The sequence below is a fragment of the Lolium rigidum genome, chromosome 4 (assembly GCF_022539505.1).
Source record: "Lolium rigidum isolate FL_2022 chromosome 4, APGP_CSIRO_Lrig_0.1, whole genome shotgun sequence".
Taxonomy (NCBI): Eukaryota; Viridiplantae; Streptophyta; class Magnoliopsida; order Poales; family Poaceae; genus Lolium; species Lolium rigidum.
Window position 1 is genome coordinate 25,665,058 of NC_061511.1, and position 17,492 is coordinate 25,682,549.

The 17,492-nt window shown below is 44.8% G+C and overlaps 1 protein-coding gene across 1 annotated transcript; it reads right to left on the reverse strand.

The window, feature by feature from the left end:
• Nucleotides 1-14,415: 14,415 nt before the first annotated feature.
• Nucleotides 14,416-15,861, reverse strand: LOC124705857 (UDP-glycosyltransferase 88A1-like). The gene has a single exon (XM_047237553.1). It carries the CDS (start codon nt 15,859-15,861, stop codon nt 14,416-14,418), a length of 1,446 nt encoding a protein of 481 aa, XP_047093509.1.
• Between the last annotated feature and the right edge of the window lie 1,631 nt (nt 15,862-17,492).

The window sequence follows — 17,492 nt, forward strand, 5'->3', positions numbered from 1 at the left end:
CAAGGGACTATAGTTGGCGAGGAAAATCTGAAAGTGTTAATAACCAAGTATTATAAAAAATTATTTGGGGCACTGGCCAAAAAAAAATACTATGCAAGAGGATGTCATTGTTGATATCCCACAACTGTCTTCGGAAGAGAACAATATACTCATAGCCGACTTCACCGGAGAAGAAATTTTTGAGGCTATCTTCCAAATGGAACATAATAAAGCTTTGGGACTAGACAGGTTTCCCGTTGAGTTTTACCAAACATCCTGGGAAGTCATAAAAAAGATTTGATGGCTTGATTTGTGTAACTACAACAACAGAAGTTGTCGTTGTATAAACTCAATTGGTTACCTTTCTTCCAAAAAAGAGAATGTGGTTCAAATCCAGTGGTATCACCCTATTTTCTTACTAAATATGAGTTTTAAGATATTCACGAAAGTAGGAACAAAGAGAACAACGGGGATAGACTCAAAAGTTATCAGGCCTACTCAATTGCGTTAATGCCTGGTCCTCACATCCTAGAGGGGTTTGTGGTGCTGCATGAAACAATCCATTAACTTCATCGGAAGAAAATAGATGATGTTCCTTTAAAATTGGTTTTGAGAAAGCTTATGATAAAGTTAAATGGTCTTTTCTTCAATAAACATTACGCATGAAAGGTTTTGCACCGGAGTGGTGTGAATTGATTACGAAATTTGTTTAGGGTGGATCAATTGGAATTAAGGTCAATAATGATGTTGGACATTATTTCCAAACTAGAAAGGTTATCACCTTTACTTTTTAACATTGTTGCGGATATGTTGGTCATTTTAATTTCAAGGAAAAAGGAAGATGGCCAAGTAGGTCGACTCATTCCTCATCTAGTTGAATGAGGAGTTTCAATCCTACATCCTTTCATGGAACATGATCTAGAAAAGACAGACAATATCAAGTTAATCGTGTGCATCTTCGAGCATCTTTCGGGTCTGAAGATTAATTTTGGCAAGAGTGAAAATTTCTGTTTTGGAAAGGCCAAGGAGATGGATGAGCAGTACAAGAAAATTTTCGGATGTGCAGATGGCTCTCCTACCTTTCGATACTTAGGTCAGTGTCCCAATCCATTACAGAAGATTTCTAAATAAATAATGGAACCTAGGGGAGAATCCCTTTAAGAAAAAGTTGGGTTGCTGGCAAAGCAAAGTTACTGTCTATGGTGATAGACTTGTGCTTATTAATTCTGATCTTACTAGTCTTTTCTGATGTTCATGCTCTCTTTTCTAGAGATACATATAGGGGTTCAGAAAAGATTAGATTTTTACATGTCTCGTTTTTTCGGGCAGAGAGATCAGCACAAACAAAACAAAATTGAGAAGATGGGACATTTGCTGACCAAATGACCAAGAGGTGGTCTTGGGGTTGAAGTCCTTGATATCAAAAACAAATGTTTGCTCAGTAAATGGCTATACAAACTCTTGAATGTGGAAGGGGTGTGGCAGAAGCTACTTTATAATAAATATCTATGAAACAAAACGTTGTCACAAGTGACAGCTAAACCAACGGACTCTCAATTTTGGAAAGGTTTAATGGAAGTTAAAGATGAGTTCTTTAGTAGAGGTTTTTTAACGTAGGGAATGACCAAATGACTCGTTTTTGGGAGGATAGTTGGCTGGAACCTTGCTGGCGGTACTACCGCTCCCTTTTTGGAAGCGATAGTACCGGTCGAGGTACCGCTTATGATAGCGTCTTTTAGGGTCGACCTTACAGTATCTCTGCCGGTACCCCAACCGGCACTACCTCTTGAGGTCACCTTTGATGGTGAATCGCGGTAGTACCTGTCAGGTACCGATGAAGTACCGGTTAAGGGAAACGTGGCGGTGATACCGGGTTCGGTACCGCTCTGGTACCAGCCAGGCATCCAGTGCTCCCAGAACTCATGCCGGTACCTTGACGGTACCAGTACCGGTAGTACCGGTTGGAGCCCCATGTGTCCTTCTCAGAAGGCATCTGTATGGCCCTAAGCGGTAGTACCGCTTCACCAAGCGGTAGTACCGGTTGAGCGGTATATGTGAGTAACAGTTGGAATTGAGGACCCCTATAAAAGGGGTCTTCTTCCTCAGCTAGATTTAGATCTTTTCCACTCTCTCTCATCAATTGTTGCTGAGCTCAAATCTAAATCTAGAGGATCTCCCTCCCCATCCAACCAATCAAGCCCATACTTTTAGGAGTGAAGGAGGAGGTCCTGATCTACCCATCCACCAAGAAAGAATTCGCTAATCCAACATAGTCCTTTGTGGATCTTGTAACCTAGGGTTCCTTTATGGGATCTCTTTGTTGGAGATATGCCCAAGAGGCAATAATAAAGTGGTTATTATAATATCTTTGTGTTTATGATAAATGTTTGCATACCATGCTATAATTGTATTAACCGAAACATTGATACATGTGTGTTATGTAAACAATAAGGAGTCCCTAGTAAGCCTCTTGTATAACTAGCTTGTTGATTAATGGATGATCATGGTTTCGTGATCATGAACATTGGATGTTATTAATAACAAGGTTATGTCATTAGTTGAATGATATAATGGACACACACCCAAATGAGCGTAGCATAAGATCAAGTCATTAAGTTCAATTTGCTATAAGCTTTCGATACATAGTTGCCTTAGTCCTTCGACCATGAGATCATGTAAATCACTTACACCGGAAGGGTACTTTGATTACATCAAACGCCATTGCGTAAATGGGTGGTTATAAAGATGGGATTAAGTATTTGGAAAGTGTGAGTTGAGGCATATGGATCAATAGTGGGATTTGTCCATCCTAATGACGGATAGATATACTCTGGACCCTCTCAGTGGAATGTCGTCTGATTAGCTTGCAAGCATATGATTGGATCATAAGAGATGACATACCGCGGTACGAGTAAAGAGTACTTGTCGGTAACGAGGTTGAACAAGGTATGGAGATACCGATGATCAAACCTCGGACAAGTAAAATATCGTGTGACAAAGGGATTGGCATCGTATGTAAATGGTTCAATCGATCACTAAGTCATCGTTGAATATGTGGGAGCCATTATGGATCTCCAGATCCCGCTATTAGTTATTGCTCGGAGGGGAGTCTCGACCATGTCTGCATAGTTCGCGAACCGTAGGGTGACGCGCTTAAGGTTCGATGTCGCATAAGTAGATTTGAATATGGTATGGAGACGAAATTCGTTCGGAGTCTCAGATGTGATCCAGGATGTCACGAGGAGGTCCGGAATAGTCCGTAAAATAAGATTCATATAAGGGAAGTTGATTTCTGGGTTTCGGAAAAGTTCGGGATTTTTTCGGTGATTGACTGGAAGGTTCTAGAAGGTTCCGGAGGGGTCCACCATGGGGCCCATGACCTAGGAGGGCTATCATGGGCCGAGGGGATGCTCCCTGGCCTAATGGGCCGGGGGCACATGCCCCCCAAGGCCCAGGCCGGCCAACCCCTAGGGTTTCCCTAGGGGGGATCAACTTGGGGGGAGGAAATCCCTCTCCTCCCACTTGGCCGCCGCCCCCTAACCCTAGATGGGAAGGGGGGCCACCCCACCGACCTAGCCCCCTATATAAAGAGGGGAGGGGGTGGCCGGCCACCCATCCCATCATTAGCCCCTCCTCTGGCCGCCTCTCTCCTCCACCATACGCTGCTCCGGCTTAGGCGAAGCCCTGCAGTTTTTTCTTCCTCCACCTCCACCACCACGCCGTCGTGCTGCTGGAACTTGGAAGAGATCTACCACACCTCCGCTGCCCGCTGGAACGGGGAGAGGAAGGAGCTTCATCGACACCGTACGCGCGACCGAGTACGGAAGTGCTGCCGGATTGCAGCACCGGAACGATCGTCTACACCAACAACGAGATCAATCTCGTAAGCTTTGGAATCTTCAAGGGTTAGTCTCATCTCCATCTCGTTGCTTCGATCTTCTAGATTAGATCTTGGGTGTTCCATAGATTAGATCTTGGATTTATTCGTCTTTGCGGTAGGAAATTTTTTGTTTCCTATGCAACAAACCCCATCAGTGGTATCAGAGCCATGTCTATGCATAGATCTGTTGCACGAGTAGAACACAATGGTTTTGTGGGCAGTGATGCTTTTGTTGCTTTAGTTTGTGTACTTTGCATCTTGCGGGATGGTGGGATGAAGCGGCCCGGGCTAACTTTACATGACCGCGTCTCATGAGACTTGCTCCACGCTTGACATGCAACTTGTATTGCATAAGTGGCTTTGCGGGTGTCTGTCTCTCCGACCATAGTGAAGATTACAATTTGCACTTCTATTGTCAACACTAGTATCACCGTTGTGGTTCATGTTCGTAGGTAGATTGGATCTTACGAAAACCCTAAACCACGTAAAATATGCAAACCAAATTAGAGGCGTCTAACTTGTTTTTGCAGGGTTTGGTGATGTGATATGGCCATGATGTGATGATGATTATATTTGATGTATGAGATGTTCATTATTGTATTATGGCAACCGGAAGGAGCCTAATGGTTGTCTTTAATTTTTGTTAAAGACCTGCGTGTCTATTCATCATGTAATAGCTTTATTTCAAGTAGTTGTTATAGTAGCTATAAGTGATGGACAACCATGAAGCGGCGCCACTGACCTTGACGCCATGCTGGTGATGATGGAGATCATGTCCGTGCTTTGGAGATGGAGATCAAAAGCACAAGAAGAAAGGCCATATCATATCACACATTATGAATTGCATGTGATGTTAATCCTTTTTATGCATCTTATTTTGCTTAGATCGCGACGGTAGCATTATAAGATGATCCCTCTCACTAAATATCAAGATAATAAAGTGTTCATCCTTAGTATGCACCGTTGCTAAGACTTGTCGTTTCGAAGCATCTCGTGATGATCGGGTGTGATAGACTCTACATGTGCATACAACGGGTGCAAGCCAGATTTGCACACGCGGATACTAAGATTGTCTTGACGAGCCTAGCATGTACAGACATGGTCTCGGAACACGGGATACCGAAAGGTAGAGCATGAGTCATATGAATGATATGATGAACACTTTGAGTGTTCGCCTTTGAAGCTACATCTTTTCTCGTGAAGATCAGACTTGGTGTAGTGGATTAGGTTCGTGTAATCACTAAGACAATGCGAGGGATGTTGTTTTGAGTGGGAGTTCACCTAGTTAATTTAAGAATTAAAATTGAAATCATTTTATCATAAACTTAGTCTAAACTCTTTGCAAATATGTTGTAGATCATGGCGCCCCCTCCATCAATTTTAACCGGTTCCTAGAGAAAGAAAAGCTTAAGGGCAATGGTAGCAACTTCACTGACTGGTTCCGTCATGTGAGGATTTTCCTCACTGGTGGAAGCCTGCAATATGTGCTCGATTCACCGCTAGGTCCCCCACCACCTCCTGCAGTATCCGAGGACATAAAGAATGTTTATGAGACTCGGGCAACTCGATACTCCGAAGTTCAGTGTGCCATCTTGTGCAGCTTAGAGGCAGAGCTCCAAAAGCGTTTTGAGCACCACGACCCGTGTGAGATGATGCGTGAGCTCAAGCTTATCTTTGAAACTCATGCGGCCGTGGAGAGCTATGAGGCCTCGAAACAGTTCTTTAGCTGTATGATGGAAGAGGGCAGGTCCGTTAGTGAGCACATGTTCGCCATGTCCGGACATGCGAAGAAGCTCAGTGACATGGGGATGATGATCCCTAACCAGCTGGGTATTCATCGTGTCCTTCAATCACTTCCACCAAGTTACAAGAACTTCGTGATGAACTACAACATGCAGAACATGAATAAAGATTTACCTGAACACTTTTCCATGCTGAAATCTGCTGAAGTAGAGATAAAAAAGGAGAATCAAGTGTTGATGGTCAACAAGACCACTGGTTTCAAAAAGCAGGGCAAGCCTAACAAGGGTAACTTCAAGAAGGGCGGCAAGAAATTGCAGCGCATCCTGAGAAGCCTAAGGCTGGTCCTAAACCTGAGACTGTGTGCTATTACTGCCAGGGGAAGGGGCACTGGAAGCGCAATTGCTCCAAATACTTGGCCGATCTAAAGAGCGGCCACGTCAAAAATAAAGGTATATTTGATATACATGTTATTGATGTCTATCTTACTGGTTCTCGTAGTAGTGCCTGGGGTGATACTGTTTCGGTTGCTCACATTTGTAACTCGAAACAGGAACTGCGGAATAGACGAAGCCTGGCAAGGGACGAGGTGACGATGCACGTTGGAAATGGATCCAAAGTCGATGTGATCGCCGTCGGCACGCTCCCTCTACATCTACCTTCGGGATTAGTTTTAAACCTCAATAATTGTTATTTGGTACCTGCGTTGAGCATGGACATTATAGCTGGATCTTGTTTGATGCAAGACGGTTATTCGTTTAAGTCTGAGAATAATGGTTGTTCGATTTATATGAGTAATGTCTTTTATGGCCATGCACCTGAGATGAATGGTTTATTCTTGTTAAATCTCGATAGTAGTGATACACATGTGCATAACATTGATGCTAAGCGAATTAAATTGAATGATAATTCTACTTATATGTGGCACTGTCGTCTTGGTCATATTGGAGTGAAGCGCATGAAGAAACTCCATTCCGATGGACTTCTTGAGTCACTTGACTTTGAGTCACTTGACAGATGCGAAGCATGTCTAATGGGAAAAATGACTAAGACTCCATTTTCTGGTACAATGGAGCGAGCTACGGACTTGTTGGAAATCATACATACCGATGTGTGTGGACCAATGAGTGTAGCATCGCTGCGGTGGTTATCGTTATGTTCTAACCTTCACGGATGATCTGAGTAGATATGGATATATTTACTTTATGAAACATAAGTCCGAGACTTTTGAGAAGTTCAAGGAATTCCAAAGTGAAGTAGAAAATCAACGTAACAAGAAGATTAAGTTTCTGCGTTCTGATCGCGGAGGCGAATATCTGAGTTATGAGTTTGGCATGCATTTAAAGAAATGCGGAATACTTTCACAGTTGACACCGCCGGGAACACCACAGCGCAATGGTGTGTCCGAACGTCGTAATCAAACTCTCTTAGATATGGTTCGATCTATGATGTCTCTTACCGATTTGCCATTATCGTTTTGGGGTTATGCATTAGAGACAGCCGCATTCACTTTAAATAGGGCACCATCAAAATCCGTTGAAACGACACCGTATGAATTATGGTTTGGGAAGAAACCTAAGCTGTCGTTCCTTAAAGTTTGGGGTTGCAAAGCTTATGTAAAGAAGTTACAACCTGACAAGCTAGAACCCAAAGCGGAGAAATGCGTCTTCATAGGATACCCTAAAGAAACAATTGGGTACACTTTCTATCACAGATCCGAAGGCAAAATCTTTGTTGCCAAGAACGGATCCTTTCTTGAGAAGGAGTTTCTCACTAAAGAAGTGACTGGAAGGAAAGTAGAACTCGACGAGGTTGATGAACCTTCTCTCATAGATCGGAGTAGCGCGATGCTCGGAAGAAGTTTCTGCGCAGCCCTACGCCGATAGGAGAGGAAGCAAATGATGATGATAATGAAACTTCGAACGAGGTAGCTACTCGAACCTCGCAGATCGACGAGGGAACGTACCACTCCCGATTGGTATGATCACCTGTCTAAATGTCATGATTGTGGACAACAATGATGAGGACCCTGCGACGTATGAAGAAGCAATGGTGAGCCCGGATTCCAACAAATGGCAAGAAGCCATGAAATCCGAAATGGGATCCATGTATGATAACAAAGTATGGACTTTGGTAGACTTACACGATAGCCGCAAGGCTGTCGAGAATAAATGGATCTTTAAGAGAAAAACAGATGCTGATGGTAATATTACTCGTCTATAAAGCTCGACTTGTCGCAAAGGGTTTCCGACAAATTCAAGGAGTTGACTACGATGAGACTTTCTCACCTGTAGCGAAGCTAAAGTACTGTGAGGATTTTGTTAGCAATAGCTGCATTTCTCGATTATGAGATTTGGCAGATGGATGTCAAAACGGCGTTCCTTAATGGTGATATTGAGGAAGAGTTGTATATGGTACAACCCAAAGGTTTTGTCGATCCTAAAAATGCTAACAAGGTATGCAAACTTCAGCGTTCCATTTATGGACTGAAGCAAGCATCCCGGAGTTGGAACCTACGCTTTGATAGGGTGATCAAAGACTTCGGTTTTATACGGACTCATGGTGAGGCCTGTATTTACAAGAAAGTGAGTGGGAGCTCTATAGCGTTCTCGATATTATATGTAGATGACATATTATTGATTGGGAATGATATAGAACTATTAAGCAGCGTTAAAGGTTATTTGAATAAGTCTTTTTCAATGAAAGACCTTGGTGAAGCAGCATATATTTTAGGCATCAAGATTTATAGAGATAGATCAAGACGCCTAATAGGCCTTTCACAGAGTACATACCTGGACAAGATTCTAAAAAAGTTTAGAATGGATGAAAGCAAGAAAGGGTTCTTGGCTATGTTGCCAGGAAAGGTCTTGAGTAAGACTCAAGGTCCGGCTACGGCAGATGAAAGAGAAAGGATGAGCAAGATCCCCTATGCTTCGGCAGTAGGCTCTCTCATGTATGCCATGCTGTGTACTAGACCGGATATCGCACATGTTGTTAGTTTGACCAGCGAGATATCAAAGTGATCCGGGAATGGAACACTGGACAGCGGTCAAGAATATCCTGAAGTACCTGAAAAGGACTAAGGATATGTTTCTTTGTTATGGCGGTGACCAAGAGCTCGTTGTAACCAGTTACACCGATGCAAGTTGGAACACCGATCCTGATGACTCTAAGTCTCAGTCTAGGTACGTGTTTATATTGAATGATGCGGCAGTAAGCTGGAGCAGTTCCAAGCAGTGCACGGTGGCGAAATCTTCAACTGAATCTGAATATATAGCGGCTTCGGAGGCTTCATCGGAAGCGGTATGGATGAAGAGGTTCATTGTTGAGCTTGGTGTGGTTCCTAGTGCATTGGACCCGTTAGTCATTTATTGTGACAACACGGGTGCCATCGCCAATGCAAAGGAACCAAGGTCACACAAGAAGCTGAAGCATATCAAGCTGCGTTTTCATTCGATTCGCGAGTACATCGAAGATGGTGAAGTAGAGATTTGCAAAGTACACACGGATCTGAATGTTGCGGATCCGTTGACTAAAGCTCTCCCTAGGGCAAAGCATGACCAACACCGGAATGCCATGGGTGTTAGGTACCTTACAATGTAATCTAGATTATTGACTCTAGTGCAAGTGGGAGACTGTTGGAGATATGCCCAAGAGGCAATAATAAAGTGGTTATTATAATATCTTTGTGTTTATGATAAATGTTTGCATACCATGCTATAATTGTATTAACCGAAACATTGATACATGTGTGTTATGTAAACAACAAGGAGTCCCTAGTAAGCCTCTTGTATAACTAGCTTGTTGATTAATGGATGATCATGGTTTCGTGATCATGAACATTGGATATTATTAATAACAAGGTTATGTCATTAGTTGAATGATATAATGGACACACACCCAAATGAGCGTAGCATAAGATCAAGTCATTAAGTTCAATTTGCTATAAGCTTTCGATACATAGTTGCCTTAGTCCTTCGACCATGAGATCATGTAAATCACTTACACCGGAAGGGTACTTTGATTACATAAAACGCCATTGCGTAAATGGGTGGTTATAAAGATGGGATTAAGTATTTGGAAAGTGTGAGTTGAGGCATATGGATTAATAGTGGGATTTGTCCATCCTGGTGACGGATAGATATACTCTGGACCCTCTCGGTGGAATGTCGTCTGATTAGCTTGCAAGCATATGATTGGATCATAAGAGATGACATACCGCGGTACGAGTAAAGAGTACTTGTCGGTAACGAGGTTGAACAAGGTATGGAGATACCGATGATCAAACCTCGGACAAGTAAAATATCGTGTGACAAAGGGAATTGGCATCGTATGTAAATGGTTCAATCGATCACTAAGTCATCGTTGAATATGTGGGAGCCATTATGGATCTCCGGATCCCGCTATTGGTTATTGCTCGGAGGGAGTCTCGACCATGTACGCATAGTTCGTGAGCCGTAGGGTGACGCGCTTAAGGTTCGATGTCGCATAAGTAGATTTGAATATGGTATGGAGACGAAATTTGTTCGGAGTCTCGGATGTGATCCAGGATGTCACGAGGAGGTCCGGAATAGTCCGGAGAATAAGATTCATATAAGGGAAGTTGATTTCTGGGTTTCAGAAAAGTTCGGGATTTTTCCGGTGATTGACTGGAAGGTTCTAGAAGGTTCCGAAGGGGTCCACCATGGGGCCCACGACCTAGGAGGGCTATCATGGGCCGAGGGGATGCTCCCTGGCCTAATGGGCCGGGGGCACATGCCCCCCAAGGCCCAGGCCGGCCAACCCCTAGGGTTTCCCTAGGGGGGATCAACTTGGGGGGGAGGAAATCCCTCTCCCCCCACTTGGCCGCCGCCCCCTAACCCTAGATGGGAAGGGGGGCCACCCCACCGACCTGGCCCCTATATAAAGAGGGGAGGGGTGGCCGGCCACCCATCCCATCATAGCCCCTCCTCTGGCCGCCTCTCTCAAGCCCTGCAGTTTTCTTCCTCCACCTCCACCACCACGCCGTCGTGCTGCTGGAACTTGGAAGAGATCTACCACACCTCCGCTGCCTGCTGGAACGGGGAGAGGAAGGAGCTTCATCGACACCGTACGCGCGACCGAGTACGGAAGTGCTGCCGGATTGCAGCACCGGAACGATCGTCTACACCAACAACGAGATTAATCTCGTAAGCTTTGGAATCTTCAAGGGTTAGTCTCATCTTCATCTCGTTGCTTCGATCTTGTAGATTAGATCTTGGGTGTTCCATAGATTAGATCTTGGATTTATTCGTCTTTGCGGTAGGAAATTTTTTGTTTTCTATGCAACGAACCCCATCACTCTTAAGATGAGCCCGTGTGGAGACTAGCTTGGTGTTGTACTGTTCTCATACGGTGTTGGGAGCCTCCGGCTGTTGTGGAGTTTGCCCCAACCTTGTGTGAAGGAATCGCCGCCTCGACTGGCCTTGATAGTGAAGAAGTGAAGACTCTTTTGTGGGTTTTTCACGAGGAATAAGGTGAAGCCTTCGTGGCTGTTGGAACCTTCGTGGTCCACACCTCCTCAACACAGACGTACTTCCTATAGTGGAAGGAACTGTGGTAAATACATCGCGTCTCGTCTCCGCTACCATCCGCCCGGTTGTCTCGCTTCCCTAACACTTTCTTGTTCCTTGATCATATTGCTTACTTGCATTACATCATACTAGGATCACCATACTTGTGAAAGGCTATCACCTTTACTTCCGCTACGCCTAAAATTGAAAAAGACTAAAACTTGAGATAAGACCTATTCACCCTCCTCTAGTCGCGCCTATACCCATTCATCCCAAGTTTGTGCCAAGCATGAGATGTGTGGTTCTACATCTCTCTCTTCTCCGGCCGGCCGTGGTGGTGAGAGGAGAGGGTGGGGCGATGCAGCGCCAAATGAAAATGGTTGGTGGCAATGGGGAGATGTCAAGCTTCTACGGCGGAAGCTTCCAAGCTACAGTGAGATGCACCGCTGCTACTGTTGCCAAGGGGGTCACTGATGGGTTTGTTGCACAGAACCGTGGTTGAGATAAACTCACCCTCGAAGACACAAAGAGTTAACGAGAATGTTTCTCGTGGTTGATGTAGTCGATCACTTGCCGATCTCAAGATCACGAGGAAGACAAGCGCCACAAGGGGCATCACTTCCATACTCGGTCACACGTACGGCTCAACGATAACCTCTATTCCCTCATTCCAGCGGGGCAGCGTAAGAAGAGGATCCACCAGGACACTCCAACATCACTACAGCATGGTGATGTTGGTGGAGAAACAATTTCAGCAGGGCTTCGCCTAAGCCATTGCTTGTTTGATGGATTTGTAGGAAGAGGGGGGGAGACCAACCAAAGGGTCAAGAACATGAGCTAATCTGGAACGTGACCTCCACCCATATTATATAGGGGGAGAGGGCAGCAACCCAAGGGGGTGGCCAGCCATGAGAGGTGCCCCCACCTCTTCCATCATTATGTGGTGGACACTCCACTCAGACCCACTCAAAATCCCATTAAAACTCCACTCAAAAATATGAATGGTTTTTATCCATAAAATAATAAACATTTTAAATTGGTTTACTTAATATTTGTTAATTCTTTTAATCAAAAAAAATTAACACTCGGCCCCTTTAACTATTCTATATCACGAAACAGTTCCGGTGATATGCGAAACATTTCTTATGTTGTCCAAACTTTCTCCAGTGTTATGTCTCCTCTTAAAACATCGATGAGCCTTAAGTGTGTCACCCTACGATTCGTGAATAATGTGGACAAGATCGAGACACCTCTTCGATCAATAATCATCAGCGAGATCTAGAGATTCATAATGAGTCCCACTTATTCAACAATGAAACTTGTGATAGCATGAACCATAAACGTCGTAACTAATTCCTTTTATCTCACGCTACTTTACTTGTCCGGGATCCGATCATCGGTATCAACTATAACTAGTTCAATCCTGTTACCTGACAAGTACTCTTTGCTTGTTCCGTGATATGACATTCTTGTGACCTAGTCACATGCTTGCAAGTGGTGTCAATGTGATATCACCGAGAGGGCCCAAAGTATATCTCTTCATCATTAGGATGGATATATCCCACTTTTGATCCATAAGCCTCAACTAACACTTTCATAGTACCCAAATCAACCTTTATAGCCACCTTGTTACGGGTGATGTTTGATCTCATCAAAGTACTCCTCCGGTGTTAGTGATTGACATGATCGCATGGTCGAAGGAATAAAGCTACTTCGTATGTGTTTGATATAGCAATGTAAACTTAATGACTTGATCGCATGATATACCTATATACTTGGGTGTGTGTTCATCAGATCATTCTTCTAATGACGTGACCCTATTATTAACAACATCTAATGTTCATCATCTAATGTTCATGATAAGGGAACCTTGATTATCAGTTAATCAACGAGCTAGTTAAAAGAGAGGCTTTACTAGGAACCTTTTCTTGTTTATTAAACACACATATATTAATGTTTCCGGTTAATACAATTCTAACATGAGAAATAAACATCTATTATAAACATGGAATAAGATAATAACCACTTTATTATTACCTCTCGGGCATATTCCCTTCAGCCACTCCGCGCCTCTGGAGCTCTGGCTCCGAGGTTTCTTCTTCCTCCAACTTGGGAGGATCTTGGGCTTCAGCGGAGCACTTCAACGCCAGTTCCAGATCAAGTGGTTTCATCCCCGAGCTGGATCGGGTGGCCGCTGTTTCGAGGTTGGCAATGGAGTCAGTGGAGGAGGGCCAGAACGCATTCTACGTTTTATTTTGAGGTCCTCTTAGTAAATTGCAAGGGCTATGACGTAATTTCCGTTTTTCTTCTAATCCTTGTTGTAACTTTGTCCCACCTCCATCAATGAAGCTTCTAGGGCCTCTTCGCCCTACCCCTGTTAAAAAATGAATTTAGGATACTAAGTTAGTGCCATGAGTGTTGATACATTGTTTTATGAAGTTGGTTAAATTTTAATAACTTACACTTAGAATAAATACTAAAATATATTAATTCGAGACTAGGGGAGTAGGAACGAGTACAAATTAGCTAGGTGGGACAGTGATTTTGAACTAGCGAATAGCTTCAGCCCATATACTAGCCCGGTGGGTCCGATCCGGAATCATTCAGCACATGGAAAATTCAAAACTGAGACAGCAGCACAGCACCCCTTCGTGGCTTCGAAGCAGCAGAGCTCCGGGAACTGGTTTTACCTGATCCAGGTGTACAGAGAAAATGGATGTTGCAATATCGGTTGGCTTGAGGGTATTTGGCTCTGCAGACTTTTGAGGGCCTTGACTTGTTCTGGCGAAGTAGTTTCCACAAGCGATGCCGATCTATACCTTGAGCAGCTTTAACCGGGATAAAAGATGTTTTTTCAGTCCGATGATAAATAATCGAGATTTATCTAGATTTATATGTATTTAGGCGTATCTCTTACTGTATAGATACATAATAATTTGATAAATCTGAGGCACTTACTTTTAGACGGAGAAATACTAAAAAAGGCTAGTACATCGTGTGCACATGATAGCTTATTTTGCAAAACGTTTATATAAAATTATTTAAGTTGCATTTATTGCATGCTCGAATAATTCGAATTCAAATAAGCATTAGAACGTTAACACAAAAAAACATGTCAAAGATCTTCTTAAGTTTTGTATGACCATGACATCTACAATAGCTAAGGATTTGTGTCATTCTCAAATGCTTATTCATCGACGTACTGAAAGTAGCCTTACATAATAACTTTGTGACGCGCAACTTGGCCTGGCACCATACTCATGCAGTCGCAAATTGCAAGTTACATCACTCACCAATCTGCTCTCCGATATTCTCCACATCCAACAGAAACTGGACGAAGGATGCCCGTGACGAGCCCCCTTCCTCAATTGCCGCCCTCGCCTCTTCTTTGCGAGCAGCCACCTGCGCCCTTAGCTGCCTCCCTTCTGCACCCTCTATAACCAACCTCACCTTGGTCTCCACCTCGTCCGCCTTCACAAAACCCGCCATGTACCCATCTAGCTCCACAGCGATGCTCATCTCCTCCATCATGCACACCTTGTTCATCTTCTGCTCCGCTTCTAGTGGCCAGCACAACATTGGGACGCCCGCCACGATAGACTCTAGCACCGAGTTCCAGCCGCAGTGTGTAACGAATGCACCAGTCGCACGGTGCCGGAGTACATCCACCTGCGGCGCCCACGACTTGATGACGAGGCCCTTGTCCTTGGTCCGCTCTAGGAACCCCTCCGGCATGAGCGCGTGGAGATCCGGCTCTGGGCGCACCTCCAAGTATTTCTCCGGGTCATGGCTTCCGGCCGGCGTGCGCACGGACCATAGGAAGTGTTGCCTGGACCTCTCTAGGCCAACGGCTATCTCCCGGAGCTGCTCCACGGAGAACGTGCCCATGCTTCCGAAGCAGAGGAACACGACGCTGCGGTCCGGCTGCAAATCCAGCCACTTAAGGCACTCGTTGCTCGCCGCTCCATTGTCATCCTTTGAGCCCATGCCAACCAACGGCCCGACGCAATATATCGGAGGCAGGATCCGGCCGGGGACACAGAGAGGATCCCTAAGTGACTGCACCGCCCGGGTCTCCAACGACTCGAACGTGTTCACCAGAACGCCCATCGTCTCAGTGTTGCGCTTCCAGGTGTTGGTCATTGCCTTGCACATCTCCTCCTCCGGGTGCTCCAGTAGCTCTTTGATGAGATGAGATGCCGGCATCGGCGGAACTCCGAGGAAATGAAGCGGCGTGTCCCCGATTTCCTTCAAGCCGGTCTGCCTGCTAGCTATCAATGCAGGAAACTGGGTCAAGACAGACAGACACGACGCACTTGAGGCGAAGAACGTGTATGCCGGGATACCGAGCTTCAAGCAGACGTCGAGAGCGTGACTGCAGAACATGTCAAGGACAACGGAATGCAAGCTTTCCCGGGGCAAGGAGCGGAGGAAGGCTTCGAGCAGCTCGTTGTAATCGCGCAAGAGCTGAAGAATGAGTAGGAAAGGGTGTTTGCCAGAGGCGAACATGTCTGGGAGAGGGAGTGCCGGGAGGACATGGAAGGAGATGGACGGGTTGGAGGCGGCAATACGCTCGATGGCGGTGGCGCTGGAGTCGGACGACTTGAAGGGCGGCTCGACGAGCACCATGGTGACATTATAGCCATGCTTGAGGAAGATGTTGGCGAGCTCGGTCATGGGGGCAATGTGACCAACATCGCAACCGGGGTACAGGATGACAGTCTGCTTCATCTTGTCCATGTGGGAGGTGGTTGGGCTTGCTCAATACTTCTATTGGAAATAGAGATGTTTTCGATCTTTTGGCAGATGACAGTGGCAGTGGCGGTGTGGAAATGCTTTGCCGTTGTAGTGCGCTACTTATAGTTATGTTCTGCCTTGCGGGTGAAGTATTTTGGACCTGGAAAGTCAGAGATCTACCTTAAAGTCTCTAAGTACTAAGTAGTAAAGTAATTTGTGGAAGCAGTTGTTGATTAGTTCCAGCGTGGTAATGTTCCTGGTAGCTGCAGCTTGGATATGTCATATGTGGGTACTGGGTACCTAACTGATTAATCATACACACGCTAGAGGTTTGAATCGGTACGGGGCGGGTAGGTTGTAGCCCATATCTAGGAATATTTTTAACTTTGAGAGAATTAAGATGTTATTGAGCCCTAATTGCAACCGACGTTGCAGCTCAGAGGTAGCATGAATAGCAATCAGGCGATCTAGGGCAGTTGCAAGCCATGTTGCAATTCATGACTAACACGAATCGCGGGGCAATCTGATATTTTTTAAAAAAATCTCAGTTGCAACTATATTTACAACTAGAAAAAAACTCAGTTGCAACTCATATTACAACTAATGCTAGCACAAACAAATTGCGATCATATGGTTAAAAAGTCAACTGACAATAAAGCTAATTCTCAGTCACGCGAATCAGCAAAACGATATGTTCTATATTTTCAATTTTATTGTCAATTTTCGATTTTTAATAGCAGGAGCCTTAGCTCCGGGAGATCAAAAGGGTATTATCGCCTCATAGAACTGAGACAACTTCAGTCTGTGCCATCTCAGCGCTGTAGTTTCGTCTTTGCCGAGTACAAAACATACTTAACAAAGACAGAAAAAAAAATACCCCGCAAACTTTTTGCTGTGTTACACTATGCAAAGATGTTGCTTTAGAACTCTCGGAAGAGTTTGCCTGGTTTATTTTTGTCGCTGTAATATAAATGGCAAGTTGATAGCGCGACATCCATACCAAAAAAAAAAAAGACACGTGGCATCAGCGGCGAAGGATAAAAAACTCTAAGGTGAGGAGAACCCTGAAAAAAATGATACAAATACCAAAATATAAACCAAGTATATTAAGCTCTTATGGAACGTGGAGGAGGATCTAAGCATGTATGGCAAACCCAGGACCAGGACCATCATGAGAGCACCTCTAGTCGTTTGGGCTCCCAGGCCGAAATCCGGCGCTAAATAGTGCTGGATGGATGTAAATTTCGGAGACCTAGTTTCCCAGCTGCGAGACTAGGGGAATGAAGGTGAAATGGCGAATTCAAACGGACCAAGACGAAATACGTTCAAACTTAGCCTAAATTTAGAGATATTTAACATATATAGACGAGTTCGTACATGTATAAGCCAAATTCGTAATATATTCGAATTTGGCTAGAGGGAATATAAATTAAACGTAAAAACACGACGTTCTACATGCCAAAATGGGGGTAGAACGTCGAGTAGTCGTTGCCGTCGTCGCTAGAGTCGTCGTCGTCCTCGGGTGGCTGCGCCTGCTAGCTGTTGCTCTGGCCGGGGGCTCCCCAACGGCTGGAACCTTGGCCAGGAGACGCCGATCCGCATGAACGCGTGGCCAACCTTGATGC

What these genes read in the sequence shown, in the direction of transcription:
- LOC124705857 (XM_047237553.1), bottom strand. Translation starts at nt 15,861, where the DNA reads ATGAAGCAGACTGTCATCCTGTACCCCGGTTGCGATGTTGGTCACATT.